At 47.0% G+C, this 18,725-nt stretch overlaps 7 protein-coding genes across 7 annotated transcripts; 2 read left to right on the top strand and 5 right to left on the bottom strand.

Annotated features, from left to right (window-relative positions):
• Window positions 1–313: 313 nt before the first annotated feature.
• On the bottom strand, window positions 314–1,326 carry N7473_001861 (uncharacterized protein; the record flags this gene model as incomplete). Its single annotated transcript, XM_057147801.1, has 2 exons — window positions 314–1,214; window positions 1,265–1,326. 2 exons carry the CDS (start codon window positions 1,324–1,326, stop codon window positions 314–316), a joined length of 963 nt encoding a protein of 320 aa, XP_057011455.1.
• Window positions 1,327–2,122: 796 nt separating this feature from the next.
• On the bottom strand, window positions 2,123–2,538 carry N7473_001860 (uncharacterized protein; the record flags this gene model as incomplete). The annotated part of the gene is made up of 2 exons (XM_057147800.1): window positions 2,123–2,236; window positions 2,302–2,538. 2 exons carry the CDS (start codon window positions 2,536–2,538, stop codon window positions 2,123–2,125), a joined length of 351 nt encoding a protein of 116 aa, XP_057011454.1.
• Window positions 2,539–4,832: 2,294 nt separating this feature from the next.
• On the bottom strand, window positions 4,833–7,011 carry N7473_001859 (uncharacterized protein; the record flags this gene model as incomplete). Its single annotated transcript, XM_057147799.1, has 3 exons — window positions 4,833–6,281; window positions 6,334–6,668; window positions 6,729–7,011. 3 exons carry the CDS (start codon window positions 7,009–7,011, stop codon window positions 4,833–4,835), a joined length of 2,067 nt encoding a protein of 688 aa, XP_057011453.1.
• Window positions 7,012–8,258: 1,247 nt separating this feature from the next.
• On the top strand, window positions 8,259–9,038 carry N7473_001858 (Allergen; the record flags this gene model as incomplete). Its single annotated transcript, XM_057147798.1, has 1 exon — window positions 8,259–9,038. One exon carries the CDS (start codon window positions 8,259–8,261, stop codon window positions 9,036–9,038), a length of 780 nt encoding a protein of 259 aa, XP_057011452.1.
• Window positions 9,039–9,641: 603 nt separating this feature from the next.
• Window positions 9,642–9,899, bottom strand: N7473_001857 (uncharacterized protein; the record flags this gene model as incomplete). Its single annotated transcript, XM_057147797.1, has 1 exon — window positions 9,642–9,899. One exon carries the CDS (start codon window positions 9,897–9,899, stop codon window positions 9,642–9,644), a length of 258 nt encoding a protein of 85 aa, XP_057011451.1.
• Window positions 9,900–10,774: 875 nt separating this feature from the next.
• N7473_001856 (uncharacterized protein) lies at window positions 10,775–15,243 on the bottom strand (the record flags this gene model as incomplete). Its single annotated transcript, XM_057147796.1, has 6 exons — window positions 10,775–11,037; window positions 11,092–11,138; window positions 11,195–11,294; window positions 11,565–11,783; window positions 12,176–12,968; window positions 13,072–15,243. 6 exons carry the CDS (start codon window positions 15,241–15,243, stop codon window positions 10,775–10,777), a joined length of 3,594 nt encoding a protein of 1,197 aa, XP_057011450.1.
• A 1,266-nt stretch (window positions 15,244–16,509) lies between these two features.
• Window positions 16,510–17,730, top strand: N7473_001855 (DUF2786 domain-containing protein; the record flags this gene model as incomplete). The annotated part of the gene is made up of 1 exon (XM_057147795.1): window positions 16,510–17,730. The coding sequence occupies one exon, from the start codon at window positions 16,510–16,512 to the stop codon at window positions 17,728–17,730; it is 1,221 nt and encodes a 406-aa protein (XP_057011449.1).
• Window positions 17,731–18,725: the final 995 nt, after the last annotated feature.

Here is an 18,725-nt window from a genome sequence, read left to right as displayed (position 1 = left end):
TACAACATCGAGGATGGCGGTGCAAAACGGGAAAGACCAGTCCTTTTTGAAAATTTCATAATCAGTTGCTGATTTTTCCGAGAAGACGCCTAGTCTGCCGTCCATGAAACCTGACACGTTCCTCAAGTCATCTTGCATCGTGATCACCGTGACGGGTAGTATTGATACAGTACAGCATGAGAGAATTTAAGAATGGGACGAAACTAGCTTTGTTTGCGGGTTGGATTATTATCTGAACCAATATGTGGTCTTGGATCCTAATTTCAAGGAGCGAGATCCGGTTTCGAACTGTGTCTGAGCCACGAGGTATTTTTCACACTACCAAGCTCTCAGGTTCTGCGTGTGTGATTGGTTTGTGCGAAGACGTGGTGCGAATATTGGACACTTCAAGCAACTCAGCCTGTATAGCTGTCTTCATCCGGGTCGAGGTTGCCAATTCGAAAGTAAGTTTTGCCTCTACCAATAATGACTTGCTGCCCATTTGCTTCTGCATGTACAGAAATGGATGGTGGATAGGGTCCTGGAGTGTGTCTGATTTCATCGAGAACGTCTTCACGTCCAACAAGGCTTCTACCCAAATGAAGCCATTGGAAAGCTCAAAAGAGTCTGTGCCACCGTTGTGTGTGGATACGATAGTATTGAACAGTGGGCCAAATGTGGTGACTGGTAGTCCGATGCAGATGAAAACTCTCGCGGAACTCTCTTTAGATCGCAACGCCGATATCACCAGTTTTTGTTTTTCTGGGCTCATTCGATCAATGACAACGCAATCCGAGATCCAGAGTTCAGTCGACCAGCCAACGCGACGCTGCTGAAATTTCCTCCATCGAGTCTGACCATGGGGATGCAAAAACCTCGGGAATTTGAATATCGGACCATGGCTCCGATAACCGAGCAAAATGATCTTCCTGCTGACTGATGTGGGTGATTGGAAAATTCCAATCTTGTACCCGTCCCAGTCCAGATTGGTGAGATGTGCTGGAGGTAAGACTTTGAGGGTGCTTCCTTCACCAGAAATGTACTGGTGATCTCGGTCCGACCAGTTGATTGGTTGGTCGTCCAGTATTTCGACTGTCTCTAGAGCAATGTCGATACTCTGGCCACAAAGCCTTAATTGATCCCATCGCCAGACCAACTCCTCCGTCTTAGAGTAAATAAACGGAAACCGAAGGGCCGATGGTGAGGAAATCTCTGGCTGGACCGTCTGAGTTAAGCTTTGAAAATCAGCATTTGTGTTTACTACCCTATACTGTAAGTGACACACCTCTTGTATAGGCTATGGAATTGCCACCAAATCCGCTCAGAGGTTTCTTCAGTCATCAGCATCACCGGCGCTTTGGATTGGAACGGATGGTTGTTGACCTTCAAAAAGCTCTTGACGGCTCTTACCGAGAGTGAAGTTGGGAAAAAAGAACCGTGTTCTTTCTAAAGCAAGAGCATCTTTGCCATTGAATACAATATAAGCTCTGGGCTGTGTTATGTGCGTGCAGGGCTTGGCTCATAGTGAATATAAAGGTCTCACTGTTTCTGAACAGACAAGCTGAAATCAACCTGTTGAACCAAAGGTGGCAGATTTCAACATTTGTGCCCAGCCCCATCCCACTTGCACTTCACGGGTCTCATGGATAGAATTTTCCAAAGATAGGAGCCGCTGCTATTTGCAGGTACGCACGCCATTTCATTATGCTGTCTTGTCTCCTCCAGAACTGACGACAGCTTACCGACGATCCTTTACTCTCTATCTCTCTCTTTTGAATCAAAAGTCCTAAGCCCATAGGAGACAATAATTCAACCTGGATCGTTTTTGGCCTCTTATAAAGAATTTATAGCTACATGACCAGGCAACTCTGCGGGATACAGGAGGACAAGATATTTACCCATTATCCCGGCTGCAAACCCCGAAAAAGGTCAAAGCAACGCCTGAATCCAGTTCACTTTCAATGGGATCTGGTTTGATTATCTCCGTCATAAATATAGATATCTTCCTGAAACGAGAAAAGGTAGAGCCACCTCATATTACTCTGATTCTTTTGAAATTGGGTGGCACACTTTGACACTGGAAAGCCCCTTCACTTGATCTATGCTGGCCTCAGTAACGAAGCCACATACCGTTCTCCTAGCCTCATGGATATGAATCTTCCCAGGACTGCCAAAGAACCAAATACTGCGTCACCAGAACTCCGTTTCGATTGATGACGCGTTGTGCGATGGCACTTATGGGAAATTTCTTACCAACCTGTTCCGAATGTTAAATTACCCACAATCATTCAAAATTGAAGTCACCTCACTGGCTCTACTTACCCCAGCGGCATCGTCATATTCCGAATTTGGTTCCTCGAGCTCACTGTCATCAGAGGAGACTGATGAACCTTCCGTGTAGACCAGGGATTCGCCATCGGAAACCACGAAATCGCGATCTTCGCTGATTTCTGTGTTGTCGTCTTCTGAAGATGCTAAGAAAGAGCTCTCTGAGCCTGCACTTTCAGATTCGTAGTAGGATGACAAAACTTCAAAGATGTCGGTCGGCTCTTGAGTCATTATTGCTGTCGAGGGAATTCTTGATGATAACTTCTTAGACTGGAATGAGAAGCTCGTCAGTTTCCCAGGATATCACCACGCTTCAAGTACTAAATTGATCCAATTTAACACCCCACAATCACCTTCCGGTTTCCTTAAATTGTTCAGTTGTCACAATCACTGAATAGAAACGGTTATTAACGTTGAATACGCAAATACACGCTTTGGTATCAAGAGTGACGGGCTTCAACAGTGACAAACGGATCACCAAAACACCTTGCTAGGCTCTGATCTACAGAAAAAAAATTTCATTGACCGCAGGCTGGGGGCTGTTCAAAATGATTAGCCCCATCCACACTCAATATTTACTTCCCATGTCTCGAAAATCAATTGCCCTCTAACTGGGTAATTTATAAGTGGCTGATGGGTTCCAAATCATTCACTTCTCATTCTCTTTATACAGTACTCCACACAGACGAGATGAATCTTTCTCAGGCTTGTGACTCGATAATCATCTCCGCGCTTCATCTTTTTGGAGCAGCATACTTTTCAACTTTGGCTTCACAAACAACACTCGCATATCCAAAACAGACGAAACCAGATTCGAACATGACTGTTCCCTTCCTACTGTACTGCTTTGGAGCCATTGTTTGGTGTGCTTCCTCTCTCTGGTCATGGAGCCAGCTGTGTCTTGAAGGCAGCCATGCTGCACTCAGAAGAGCGGTAGAATATGGAGGGGTTCTTGCTCTCATCTGGGGAAGCACTTTGTCTGTTATCATGCTTTTCTTTGATACCGAACCATTACTGCAATTTTCATATCTGATTGCTTCTACTTTAATGTTCCTTGTGAGCATCGCCGATCTTTATACTAGCTCTTTGGATACCGCAGCAATTGAGGCCCGGTTCCCATACCTGTGTGCGCGTTTTGGACTGCTATCTCTTGTTCCCGCTTTTCATACTTTGGTCATGTCGGGAGAGAAAACTAGGCTTGCGGTGGAATTTCTTCACATGTCATTACAAAATGCTCTTGGCGCTGGCCTTTACATGATATGCAACTCGGGTACTTTTCAAATGCGGTTTTTACCCCGAATAGGCTTGGTCATAATGCACGTGGTCTTGCTCCAGAGCATCATCCTGTACGCCGGTGTGATTGTGCCCGCTGGAGGTCCAGGTACACAGTTGAATACCGTCTAACCTATCGGGGAATATTGGGTCTTGGGTGAACAAAGTTTTCTGAAATAGGGAGAAGCTGTGAGAATTCGCGAAGCATATGAATTTCTATTGGAACTTATCTCAAAGTTTGTAGCTCCATCTTCAGACTGTTGCAAAAGCTCTGATAAAATTCATCACAAAATGGAAAAATATAGTGTTGCTCCTCTATATCGTGGTATGTCAATGTGATCTTGGTGTTGATCTCTTCGCACTTGGAAACCCCAGTGCATACGAACTTTTATGTGCAAACCCGCCCTCAGCGTGCGTTTACAATTCACCAGAACCGGAATGAAGATGGCCACACATCACGCCTTGATTATATACGATACGGTTCTCTATTCCAAGTCTATATTTAAGGAACTTGGTAAAGCATAGATGATTATCGCTTTGGCGGGTAAGAGGAAAAGACTGTGTCAACCCCAATGGGTTGCTACTCGTACCAAAACAAGGATGAACATCACATCAATTGTTTTCTAGATGATGCAACACTTTTATATGGCGAATCCCAGCTGTTTATGTTGTCATCAGGCACCAGGATATTCAACATCCGTGGACCTCCGTTACACTGTAAGTTCATGGGTATTTCAACCCCCATGAGCGCCCTCATTTTATGTTCTTCAATCAATCAATCATATACTCAATTTCTCCCCTTTTGATTCCGTTGCCCTGATTGGCCTATCTCCAAGTACTCCGTAGCTGTCACATAGTTGATAGACTGTATTATTCAGCGGACATGTGAGACTCAATAGTGAACGATCAATAACTCGAGAATCATAACTATATCACCCACAGTGCGACTGCGATGATTCCTGTTCAAGGTCGAAATAGTATCAAACTTCCTTAAAGAACCATAGAGGAAGTTCATCTGCACACTGCCCGTGTTGACAGGAATGGGTAAATGGAGAGTATTCATTCAAAATACCGCGTTGTCTGAATTTTTCACCTTAATATGACTGGCCTGACACATCTTCAGGTTGCTAGATTCAACAGGTGAAACCTCTGGATTTCTGTTCCATGGCTCTCCTGTACTGCCTGCAGAGTGTCTCTAGCTGATCTTGGAAGTAACTCGATCGGAAATAGGATTTCAGCTCGCCCATATCAGATCATGTGTTTTGAACACACTGACGCGCTATTTCGTTCAGCCAATTTTTGGCTTGTTTCATCTGGGTCCTTGCATCATTTTGCCGGGGTGGGTCTGTCAACATCGCTTGAGCATTTGACTCAGGAGTGATGGTAGATTCTCTATTATAATATTGCGCATGTAATGTTTCTGCCGGATGGCGGAGATAATATGTATAGCATTCATCCGGACAGATCAGTCGTCCGTCTGGTACCGCAATACTAAAATAGTGCTGGTTCAGTCCGTGCTGAAACAAATTCATGAATTCATGGTCATCGGGCAAATTCAGCGATTTCTGGTCACTGCCGATCGTGACAAGCATGGGGAAATACAATTGCCCTTGGCTTGGGTGAGTTGTCACACCTGGATCACCCTCAATGATAGCGGTAGGTAGAGCCGTGAATGTCTCGACTGGGATGGCAGATCCTGGTGCCTGTTCAAGGTTTGACGCCATCTCCGTGTTTCCGATATCTACATCTGCGTTTGGACGAACTACCTCTCGTGAGAAATCGTTGAGATCGATCGGGGTACTATGGACTGCCGGTCCTTGGTTGAATTCCTGGCCCTCTTCGATGAGATAAGAGAAAAATGCCTTGAAAACGGACCTCCGTAGGAATCCTGCCGTCACTTGAGGAGTCGTCCAACTTTGTCGAAGAGATTCGGCGGATAGAGCATAACGGTCTGCCTCAACTGTATTGGAGAAGGGTTTCCCCGAGCGCTTCTCCACTTCAACGTCTTTTTCCAGCCCTATCTCGGGAAAATCACAAGCAACTGGGTCGGGAAGTCGGGTCCGAGGTACGAAGTCGAATCTAGTAGGAGGTCGAAAGCCTCTAGATTGAATAATTTGGCAGAAGTGGCCCCATATATGCATCCTGTCTGGAGGGCCGGGCTCCTCGAAAACTAAACTAGGAGTGGACTCCCTTGAAGCCTTAACCAGAGCTTTGCGACGTTGGTGATCTGTCAGCTCAAAACCATATTGGAAGCTAAAGCGCCAGAATTCCAGTAAATCATGTCCAAGCCTTTGCTGACTCATGGTATAAAGGACTGGCAAGCGTGTATCGAATAACTCACTGACCCTTTGATCAACGGTGAGTTGTCGGTGTGGATCAGCTGGATAAAGTTGTTTCATGACGCTTTGGCCGACCTCGAGATAGGAACGATCTTTGAAGAACGTCTCCAGAGTTGGAATTGGGTAGTCAATTTCTTGTAACTGTTGCCAAAATTCTTGCCGCTGTGAAGGCGACAGGTTTGGAAACAGCTCAGCGCGATCCTTCTTCCCTTTTAAGAATCCATGATCGCGAGGAGAGACTTTCGGGGCCCGAGATTGGAGCAACTTCACCGTAGCTCCATCCATCAGAGGCAGGAGCTCATGCCGGTTGCCCGCAATTTTCAGAAATGTCTTGAGAATCAAGTCCCAATAACAAAGGATTGGCTGCGACGTAAAGCATCAGCCAAAGCTTTAGCACTTCTGGATAGCGACGTACCTCATCACAATGCATTGCTAGCAGCTTGTGTAAAAGACCAATACGCATTCCTCCCCATAGACCACCAATGATCAGCAGGGAATCAAGCTTCTGGGGAAATCGTGGATGCCTCAAGAATGCACGAAGGTATTTCCCTTTTTTACTGCCAGGCGTCGTCTCCAACATAGCCCACCAATCCTTCGCAGCCCACTCATCGATTGGCCCATCTAGATGACCTTCATAGTAACGAATCCGCTCATATACCAGCCCATCAGGGGGCCGACGGTCGTTGGAGAATCGCTCGTTCAGCGACCGAAAAAATCGCTTCACAGTATCTGGGTTGGTGTCACGGTCGTCTGAATGGCATAATAATTAGCGATGATCTTTCACGTCTTTGTGCACTAGAACTGACGTACCGTCCTCATCCACTACATAGACATCAGCGATCCACCATTGATTGTGAATACTGAGCCCACCAAGGGCGGCTCTGATGAGGCTCTCGTGGTCCTGGGCGCGGAGCTGATAATCTGGATCAACATCTAGCCAGAAATTGATACCATCGTGTGAACGCGGACGAACACGGGTGTTCCAGTCTGCTTTGGGTACGATGACGGGGACATGGTTATTTTGCATTAATCGACGACAACCTTGAATTGTCATGATTCGTTTTATCCGGCGGGTGTTCTGACCACTGTCCATTCGTTTGCGAAAACTCTGCTCAAAAGAGAAATTTACTATGTGGACTCTTGCAGATAACCGAAAGCGTCGCTGGCGATGAGCAAAGACATCCCGCTCCATTTCATCGATTTCAGACTGCTGATACATCGGGTGGACGTTTTGAATTTTCTAGCTGACCAATTCTCCAGCCTTTCTGTGTAGATAATAATAAGTAAAACGTCCAAGACTCTACAAGATGGCGTTTCATGAAGCTTTATATCTCCCAATTGACACCTCTTCAAAAAAGAATATTGAGGCTACTCAAAACAACGTTCTTTGCTGAGAGAATTTCTAGTCATCAATTTTGAAATCGGTCGCACCAGACATTGGAGGTGCCTAATGACAGACCTCATTCAGCCTAATATTATCGAATTATGAGAACCTGATTTCAGAACACCTGTAATTTTACTTGAGGATGGAGAACGTAGTGTGAAGAATGCACCATGCTACAGTAGGCTAGACTCGTGTGTTTGAGTCTAACAAGGTACTAAGAAACCTCAGCTTTTCCACCGCCATATCATCAGAACTCGTATTTTCCTGCAGTTAACAGATGTCTATAGACGAGAAATCTCACAGCAGAATCTCTCTTAGTACTTCTCATTACATGGTGTCCTGCAGTCGAGTCATGTGTAGCTCATATACGTTAACAGAGCTTTCTAAAAAGGTCTTGATCAAAACTTTTCTACGGCTGAACTCTCCATAGCAGTAACGGTCTCATGGCATCTTTCAGAGCCATGATTGAATCAATCATGCTATTAGCCCACCCGACTTTCATTTGGTGCCAAAAATTAACTTCATGCGCGGCGATGCTCAGTTTACTGATATCAGTCTAAGAGAACAAAAGAAGTTGTTTTTGATATGTTGTCATGATAATCAAACATTGACCTCAAAGTATTTGCGGACCATCCGAATAATTTCCTCGTTGGCCGTCATTTCGGGCAATATCAAACGTTGACCTCATCGTTGATTCATCCCAGACACCGCACTTATTTTCACCTTTTTACATGTTTAAACCACCAGTTAGTTAAGGATTTGATGTATCGGGACAAAGAGGTATCAGAAATTATTTTTTTTAGCGTGGAAGTGCTATTAGACCGCTTTGATATTGGCTGCTAGCAAGACCTAAAGTATTTGTAGGCCATCGAATCGTGTCAAAAGTTCTCCTTTTCCAACATATCACCATACCGTACACATCATTTTTTCCGCTTTGCAATATTCGTCTGTCGATCATGCTACCCCATTTCTGGGTTCTCGCATGGTCCTTCCTGCAATCATGCTGTCGTGGCTATGAGTACTCCAACGCCACAGACGCGTCCCAGATCATGTTCAACTGGAACATCGCTTATATGAGTGCACCTCCCTCTGCATTGATATCCCTCAGACCTCCAACTTTTCTGGTGAAAAGGGTTCAATATCTGGGCAACGTTGGCGATCCATATGGTAGCAATATCATCGAAGTATCTGCCGAGGCCGCAAACCAGTACAAATATGTTGTCCGGTTCGAAGCTCCCAGCAATAGACGTAGCTGGACCGTGTCGATATGGAATAATTTTGCTTCCGACGGATATCTAGGAGGTTGGCTTGGCAACGCTTGCAGAACATTCACTCTGGACCGCGGTCAAGTTCGGTATATAGCTTTCGATGACAACTCTCAAGGTGGATGGGCCGCTGCTTCAGGTTCATCCATTCCAGTTGACCGGGATGGTAGCTATGCCGCAACATGGGGAGAGTTCGACTTTGGGTCAGCGATCAACTTTGGAAGATCAGCTTTCGTTGTTTCCACGATAGCTGCAGAGAAGGCGGGCTTGGAAGTCCAAGGTATGAGAATATGTGACGTCCACACAGACACTTGCTCATCGGTCGACGCGAGAAGCGCAGCTGTCCATAACGCCTACACTACCACGGTGGCCGGCAATGCTAAGATGGGAGGTACGATTCGACCTGGTCCAGCCAGGCTTGCAGTCAGTATTGGCTATGATGAATTTCCATTGCCAGAAAACCGCGGTTAGACTTGCCGACCGTGCCTAAGCCTATGGTTAGGAATCAATTATAGCGTGAAAATCCGCCAATGTAACAATCTATTCGTTCAACTATGCCGTAAATGCCAGCGGAGAAGATGTCATCGTATGATGTCTAGGGAACACCAGACAACAAATTTGCCATGTACTAGCCAGATTCAATTTCAGATATGCCAGTCCTGGACGGTCGATAGTCCGCGCATGATAGAATACTGTCCTCCCTTCCACGGAGCTGTACTTTCTCATTCACCCGGCGAATGGATAACAGACAAAGTATCCCATGACATCAGCTCTGCAATATGGACATCTCCGTGGCTTCTCGAGGCTTTCAACACATGACCAGCAGAACATGTGTCCACATAAAAGCACAGTCCATTTTTCGTCCCGTCTGTAACAAACTTTGCACTCAGGGTTCAATTTTCTGCCCAGCTCTAGGACTTCAGCTTGTAATTTCTGGGTTTTATCCCTCTCCACACTAATATCATTTTTAAGCTTCTGATTTTCTTTTCGTAATGTTGTGAATTCGGTATCAATTGCAGTTCGGAGTTTCTTAAAAGTATGATCCTAGTCTCAATCAGTCCCAGATGATAATGATCAAGTCACGAAACCAGGACATACCAAGTCGGACAGTTCCTTCGATTTCGTTCGTTTTCGTTTCAGAGAGGTCGAGGTCTCATGTGCATTCATGCTAGATCCAACGAGTACACCCGCAGCCTCCACGTATCCTGAAGTAGTCAAGAGGCGGCCCGCTGATCGTACAGAATCCGATTCTAATGCCAGATTTCGTGTGTCATCCTCATCTGGTACAATAATAGTGTTGGGATGATCAACCCATGCACTATGGCTGGTCATTGTGAGCGGAGAAGGGAAAGAGCGAGCTCCGAAACAGGGTATGTTGAAAAGAGTGTGCTACAACAAAAAAGTAATTGGCGGCGTTTTATGATATGGTATTGAGCGGGGCCGACGCAGTGATATACCCTGAGTGTGACATTGCGGGTATTCCAGGCAGCTCGATACGGCTGATCTGGTAGAGGGGTACACTATTTGGAATGTTTCATAATATTACCTATTCCCAGGAAGGGGAAGTTTCTAGAAATCTTCGAGGCAAGTCCTGGGGCCACCCCTTCCATTCCTGAGTCCCAGTCTGTTACATACTGGGATGGTTTGTCCATATTATTGGTAAGGACATCAAGTTCCTAGGGCCAGTGCTGGCCTTAGGAATTGGTGTGCGTTTTATTCTCCATGCTGCATATTTTACCTGGTGTTCAGCAACCATCCATCCTCAATCTATTCGTTATTTACGGCCGTTAAGGTGACGAATTTCTGGCTATGTATCAGATCACGTCCGACAGGACAACTGCACAACGAACGAGCCATCGCTTTTGTAGACTACCGTTATCTCAAAGTTGACAACAGTTCTCAAAAATTGTAGATCTGTGAAGTTGGTGGTCACCAGGAGGCGTAGCCCGGGAATCTTCTATTCAAACTAATTGAACCACAAAAATGCCTACATAGGAAATGTTGCCAGAGGAAATCAGGCACCACCGGATACCCGTCTTGCCTTGTAACCAAGTGACGTTGACAGATCTGAACGGTTACACTTCGGAAGTCAACGGTGAGACCCACTTTGGTCTGCAAAAATTCTCCGGATATACGATCCATGGTACACAAAACGATCTGCAGAGATCAACTTGGCCAGCGACCAAGATTTGGATCACGTGTGGCTCCTAATAGTATGAGATTGCCCAGGTTGTAGGTAGAGTGAAAAGAAAATCTGATTTCAGGGGCTTGTAGTAGCACCACGAAATGTCTCCATGGCCGTCCAGAACTGTCCCAACCTCCGTAGAGTCTGGGAGGAAATACCGCTTGAGGTACCAAAATGCATGATATTCAAGATGCCGCTGGATTGACTGAAGAATCATATGCTGTGTCTGACATGGAACTCGGTCCTCCAGCATCTCAAAGAAGGTATACAGCGCATACAGCACTTCTAGTCAATCTTTCAGTCCATAGGCAATCGTAGCATCCGAGGTTCTGTTCTCACCGGATACGTTCTTTCCTTGCAGGGATTTAACGAAATGCCTGAACCTCCTACACAAACTGAATTAGATAATGCCCTCGTTGGAAAAAGCCGTGTTCGAACTCACATCTTAGTCTCCATTGTGGGAAGCACGTGTGGTTCGGGCAGAGGTATCGGGTCAGAAGCGAGATCCTGGCTAGGCCTTCGCATCTTCTTGACGTCTTTACCTACTGACAAGCATCGTTTTCGAAACCACCTCGCCATCTTTAGCACACAATAGCCCCAGTATTCTGAGATATGGCAGATAGATTTCCTTTCATAATTTCTGCCCAGGTGATAGATAATGATGTTTTATGTGTTGATCAATGGGCTTGTCGGGAAGGGCAGTATCTAACTCTTCTGACGATATATAATGCTCGACTATCATCCAAAGGTCGCCCACATGGTATAATACCCGCTACTTCTCATCACCGCACTGATACTGATCACTCCCTTACCCTTTAGCTCCACCTTGTTATCCGTCAAGAAGTGCTGGATTCCATTGCCATTGGGGCTCCCCAGCAGCGCCCAGAAAGGGTTGGTATCTTGATTAGTATCGGCCGGGTGCCACGTCTGGATGGAATTGATATCCAGGTCATTGAAAGCGTCGTGGAGGATGGACTGGGTGTACGGCGGTGCGTAGCGGCCATTCTCCAGTGCATAATTATTAAGCAAGACTGGTGCTAAATCATGTATATGATTGACCGCCTCTGGGTCCGCCCTTCTACTGATACCTTACCTTTTAGGCAAAATCACGTGAAAATCCCTGAATCTTAGTCATGTGATCATTCTCTCTCCTTAATACTTGGCCTCCGCTACCTCCGTTAAGGATTATTTCTTCCCTTTTCCACCCCCTTCCCCCTCCTAAGCTAGCCTTAATTCTGCCTCATAACTAAGCCCTTATGAGTTAGATAGATTATTGTAAACGTGAATTTGATAAGCCCTTATGAGAGATTATGTGGCTACTTCGAAAGTACATAGTTAAATTGTGGAGAAACGTGACTTGGTCGTAAATTCTGCCAGTAAATCTTGCTTAATAATTATGCACTGGAGAATGGCCGCTACGCACCGCCGTACTGGGTGTCCTCATTGTCGATCTCCCGCCGGCGCCAGAAAGACGTGATGCCTGAGTAGTCTGCTTTTGACATGTCATTTTTCCATTCCGGGTTCTCTGTCAGCACGGTTCTTTTCCACAATTCCCAGGCAACCGCTGAAAACTGCCAGGCCACAGGTGGGCTGCCGCGGTCGTTCGCGTTGGCCAGAAAGACGCCCTGGGTGGCGCTGATGGTGTTGGTAAAGTCAGCGATGGGGTTTTCCTTGGGGCCTTCGATAGAGACAGCGAGATACTCCCGGCCAGTGCCGTATCCTGCTTCTTGGAGGATGCCTCGGATACCGCTCGCTGGCTGTGCTCGGTTCAAGGCTACGACATTGAAGAAATCGTCGAAGTCGCATGAGTATACTATGTCATTGCCTGTCTTTTCTTGCCACTCTTTGAAATATCGTGCTCCACTTGGGGCGTACTTGACCCACGCTGCGCCATGGCTTGCTTGGGGATTCAGATCTCGTATCTCATAGAGTTGTTCAACACTAGGTGACGGGTCGTTGCCGATAGTCGGCGAAGGACTTTTCAAGTCTTGCTTCCATACTTTGTCATGATGCTCAACCATATCCCGTTTCTCACTATTATCTGGAGCCGGGCAGTCAAATAAGCAATCGATTTGGCGATTAGGCAAAAAGTCTTCACCGAAAATCAGGGATCCAAAGGAGTCGTTCGCGTTGCCGTTATTCCAGTCTCCCACCGAGCATTGTGAAGAGGTGGCATCCCACGTTTGCGAAGCATACGCAAAATAAACCGGGCCGCTCTCGAACAACAGCCGATTAGAGTGAATAGAACCCCCCCGCCCTCTTTCGAAGGAATGCCCCAGATGTTCCTCTCTTGCTGCTAATACCACTCTGCGGAGTCACTATGAGGACCCATGGGAGTAGACTGTCTGTATTGAGTGTTTGACCCCACTTAACGGAGCCCTTGTTATTACCAATAGTGGTGCCATGCGCGTCAGTGATATTAATGCCGAGCACGACTTCAGGATCTCTAAATTGTTGTCCGAGGGCTTGCACGATATGCACCTTGCACTTTCCAGGTGCATATGAGCGGGCTGGCGTAGCAGATGGCGGCGTCCGCCCCGGGTTGTAGGAATGAGTTGGCAGAGCCGTGTAGGCACAGTTTAGCAGCCCAGAAGCGGTGGGATTGAGGGTTGGAGCCAGTATACCACCGCAGTTACAGTATGCTGATGTTTCCTTGCTTGAAGCAACCGCAACACAGGCCGGAATACCGCCTTGGCCTGGGATATTCGTTGGCGCGGCGGACGTACTCGCAGGTTGAATGGTTGATGCAGGCAGCGAAGTGTATGCACAATTGGCTATCGTAGAACCAGAGGTAACAGGCAGTGTTGGATAGGTTGAACCCGGTCCACAGTCGCACCAACTTGTAGGGCTGTACCACGGAGCCCCATCTGCCAGACAATCTGGGATGGATGTGCTCAACTTGATGGTTGCATTCGATGAGGTTGGGAAGCCGACACTTGTCACTACAGGAACTGAGGAGCTGGGCCGAGCTCCCAGTCGTAGGCTCCGTGCAATTGGCGTAGAGCGCCAGGACGCACTTGCGCCACTGGGTGCAGCTATACCTGATGTGCCAAGGTGCTGGGACATAGGAAAATCCTCCCCGTCCGCCACATTGCTCCAGCCTGAGGGTTTTGTACAAGCTTCGACAGTGGTGGTTGTGATTGTGCCTGTCGAACTACAATCCAAGAATGTAGAATAGCAAGTGGTAGAGCAAGATACGGTAGAAGTGGGTAGGGTTGATATGTCACAAATGACACTGCAATCGCTGACTGTTGCTGGCGCAGAGCAAGATAACGATGAAGTTGATGGGTTCGAAGACGATTGGCTTCGAGACTGAGTGGGCTGTTTATCTGGCCCCGTTTCTTGAGGAAGGCTGTCAACCTCATTCTGAAGGTCCTTGAGGTTCGATTTCACGTCGTTCAGAATGTTGTCCCTGACATTGTTTCTGATATCATTTACTGAACAAAGGGTGTTATCCACGAGATCAAACAAGGACAGGAAAGCGCTGCGGCTAGAGATGTCTCTCTTAATGCGTTTCCTACTCGTGCTCTTACAACTCCTTGAGCCCGATTCGGGATCGAGCCTCTTGAGGAGGCCCTCAATATCCGGATGAATATTCTCGATAGCATGAATAACGCCTGTAGCCTCGGGGGCGTCAGGATGCTCGACCCATGAGTTAATCTTGCGAATAAGGCCAACAAGCTCCGCTGACAGGTGGCTAATACTCGACTGAGCCTCCGGACTTGTTGGTGCAATGATTTCCAGTGTAGGATTGGAAGTAGCTGACGGGGATGTAATCGGTCCGCCAGAGATGATCGGAATGAAAGTGGTCAGACCATAGATACCAGTTTTTGAGCCCATGACGACGGGCCTCGGGGAAAGAGCATCTCCCACTTTACCAAAAAGTTCAGACAAAGTATGCTCTGTTCCTAGAGAAACAGAGCTTGATAAGCTAACAGTAGTCTTGGGAGGGGGAGAAGGACGCGGGCTAACTCCAGGTTTGACTGACACTGGGTACCTGATTCCACTGCTCCCAGGAGGAATTGAGCTTGAGAAAGACGAGGGGCTTTGATAAGTTCCAGTTAAGGTAATCGGTGAGAATTTGCATGATTCTTTGCACAAGGCTGACGCAGAGCCTCTGGAGCCCGCCCCGTTATTTGGGAGGTTGGACGAATATGAAGCAAGCGTCGCCGCCTCCCAGAGAGCTGTCTCGAAAATATTCTTTTCAGTATCACTGCATCTGGAGTCCTTCTCGTGATATAGAGGACCACTGGTTCCGATGGTGCGGAAGCGGTCGTTGGACGGAAATTTCCCATCACATTTGCCCGGCTGATTTGGAATGCCGTTGGGGAAGGGGTTATCCAGACATTTGGTGAACAAAATCTGCTTGGGCGGTATCTTAAGATCCGATGGAGGTGAGTTGTGAATGTCCACACTTTGCGGTGGATCAGCTACAGGCGATGCAACAATGAGACCGCATAGCGGCAGAAGGGCAAGACCAAAGGTGCGCATCCTAACTTTTTGATACTCAGAAAACGATGATTCAATTTGACTGGAGTTCTAATTGTTTATGTACTTTCTAAAAACAGCTTATACAAATCAAGGTGTATTCGATGGGACAGGAATCCTAGCAAGGATTGCAGTACTATAACATCTGAACTTTAGGAGGGTGAATATCCTCCCCTCCCTTCTCGATGCTGTTGACGCCGTTGGCACAGTTGCACCCGTAATGCCGTTAACATCATTCACCTGCATAATAGAAGTGAAGAACAAACAGTGAGAAAATCTTTCCCCGCCGTTAACGACTCCCTCCGCAGGCTCAGCTGTTATGTACTGTTAGCTTAAATTACATTTTGCTTAGGCTGAAAGGAAACCAGCATTGGGATTAAGATCTTTGACAGGATCGAAGTTTACCAACAGTAGGTAACACAGTCCGTGCCTAAAATCTATGAACCAGTGGCTGCCCAGTGAAGAAAACGGCCTTCGATGTTAATCCCGACGGTAAACTCTAACCATACGAGCTAGCCGAACACAACCAAGGCGCTTGGGGACAGAGATGGGTAGATGGGTGGCCCACAGCAAACCTTAAATGCGCCTCAACGGTCGTTCTGTTTACTCAAGTCTGACGATTTCTCAACAGCAAAATGTGGTAGCCAGAAAAGAGGAAATGTCTTGTTGGGTCAATGTTGTATGAGTGTGTTGTATAAGCTTATCTGCAAAGTAAATGTTACTCCAATTTCTCGCAGAGTCGGATTGACGAATACAAGCCCACAAGAGCTGAGCCTGTTACTGGACGAGTTCAGCAAAAGGTGAGACGAAGCGGTTCCAGGTAGGTGATGGCGTCTCCATAGAGGACCTTTTGAGCCCCAATTTAAACCTTCAATTGTTGATGTGAGAGTTCGGAGTAAAGGAAACGCATGGAGAGATCTTATCAACAGTTAAACTCACTGAGGGAACTTATTGAATGAGTTGAGTGAAGAACTATCCTGGAGATCGCTGTTGAGAGCGTCTTATAGCTTCAGAGGCAAGAGGCTAGTGTTGCGTGTTACAACACGGGTATTCCGAGTTGACTCGGTTTACCATCCAAGAACACATGGTCTGGAGTGGGTGGGTAGTCGCTGAGTCAGCCAGCTTTTAGTGGTAAAATGCCATCTCTTAGCTTAACACATAGTCTACTACCCCACTTTCTTCATCTAGATCTCGCTGTCGTCTCTTTGTCAAGAGTATATTTTCTGACCGACAATCCTCGCGTTTTACCCTCGATCTTCTCGAACCAAAATGCCTTTCACATCCAGTCAAGCCGGACGAAAAAGGTCCGACAGAAAACCGATGCAGAAGGCCACCGTCATTGAGACCGCAGACCAAGACCAAGCCCCGAGTACTTCTGCCGTCGACAAAAAGATTCTGGAAAGGATTCGAAAATGCCTCGATCGAGCGCATCACGCCAACTCATCCGAGTTAGAAGCAAAAGCTGCTCTATTCGTCTCCCAAAAACTTATGAGCCAACACAATGTGACACAAGCGGATCTTCTAGCCAGCGACAGAAGCAACAGCAAGGCTTCGTTTGGCGGACACAGCAAGGTCCGTATCACAAAAACCAATGGCTCGGATAAGAGGGTCATGATGGAAGCTTTTGCCGGCAAACTAGCCAATGCAATGTGTACTTTCTTCGACTGCAAGTGCTATTCAACGTACTGCGGTGACTGTGTAGAATGGAGCTTCTTCGGAATCGCCAGCAACACGGTTGCCGCAGCGATGTCCTTCGAGATGGCGCACAATAGGATCCTAAACTGGGCGTGCGCTTACAAAGGTGGCAAGCCCACATTCAGCTATCGTATCGGTGTAGCCGACGGGCTTGCCGCGATGGCTAATCACGAAAAACAAAGAGAGCTGGATCAAGCTTGGCGCAAGGAATTAGATATTTTTGCATCTCAAGAGCACGACGAAGCGGAAAATCGCCGGCGAGAGATCGAGAGGCTACGGCTTCGCCCTGCCAATTATGCCGATCCCCTCAGTGCAAATGGTTCTGATGATGAAATCGTCGACCAAACAAATATCAAGATCGAGCTTGATATAAGTCTGTGCGGCGAGGCTGATGACGTAAACTCCAACACCAAGGCCGACTTTGATATGGACGATATAAAGGTAACAGACCTCTGTGACAATGTGGATGAGGCGATCGACATGTATGTGAAGCGAGAGCCCACAGAGCCGCCGAACCCAACCGAGATGCCTCTCTTCAACATGGACTCAAAGGCTCACATTGACACCAAAACCGGGGCTCCACCGGCAACGGAAGCATCTCCTTGGGAAACTGGCGCTCAGCTTATTCGGTTCCGCGCAACAGCGGAACAGGTGGCGGAGGATTATCTGAAAGAGAAAAAGATAAAGCTGTCTCAAGGGAGACAGCGATACTATATGATTCGAGACTTTGATGCGTACCGTCAAGGCCAGGCGGACAGCGCAATGATTGAGATCAATCGGCAGATACGGCGTTAATGATTTTTCTATTCGGAACGACCGACTGTCCTACGGCGATACGCGATGAAAATAAAGTTTTGCTTTTCCGCTGGAATGAATTCTTTCCAGCATCCTCATCTGTCCACCTTTCTTGCAAGTAAAAAACTCTCTCAAACTATAGACTAAACTAAATTTTGTACATTGCCTTACTAGAGTGAAGCGCAGGGCTCATTTGTCTCTGTAGAACAGTTAATGCATCGCCACCTCCAGCTCTGTAGCCTCCCGTACTTTTACAGCGACCCAAACAATGGGACCTTTAAAAATTGTTGAAATATCTCGATTTTGACCAGGTGACAGTTATTAAGAAAGAGTAACTTGCCTGGGGGTTATCAGATTTCTTTGCCGGTAGTCTAGGAGGGAGTGCGATCGACGAATTCTAGTTTCTTACAGCTGATTACACCGCTGCCCTGATGAGGCTATCCCCAGCCAAATTCAGCTGAGAGCCCTCGAAAGAGGTAAGTTATCTGAGGAATAAATTTTGTGTCTGGAAGATTAAGCCGTTTCAATAACTTCTGTACTAACCATGACCCTTTGAAAACAGCACACCTCCCAGCTTAGCCAAGGAAACTACAGAACCAGTAAACCGGTCAAGTGGGTTGCCCTGGCTTGTTTTAATACACGTGCAGTCACCATACTTCAATAGTTCGATCAGACTACAACTTTCGCAAATGGTACAGTAAAACATTTGAATTTTTCCGAGACCTGCCAATTGGGGACACGGGAGATGCAGGACAGCAAGAAATCCACAGATCATATGTATCCACGGCCACCGGGTGAACTCAGTTTCGAAAGACAAAACGGCCACTCACGCAGCAAAGTGGCCCTGATAGGTGAATGCTTTCGTATCTAACAATCCACTGTAGAACTTGAAAAGCTCGAGTTCGAAAGGGTCGTGGTCGGTACTGTTGGCGCGGCTGGGGCACGGGAGGATGTGGCGTCAAATGGAGTCGGCTGGGGACTTTTGCTTGGCATCA

Source organism: Penicillium subrubescens (genome assembly GCF_028828155.1).
Source record: "Penicillium subrubescens strain IBT 31985 chromosome Unknown utg000002l_segment0_segment0, whole genome shotgun sequence".
NCBI lineage: Eukaryota > Fungi > Ascomycota > Eurotiomycetes > Eurotiales > Aspergillaceae > Penicillium > Penicillium subrubescens.
Note: the sequence above shows the minus strand (reverse complement) of the source record. Positions and strands in the feature narration are given on the sequence as shown.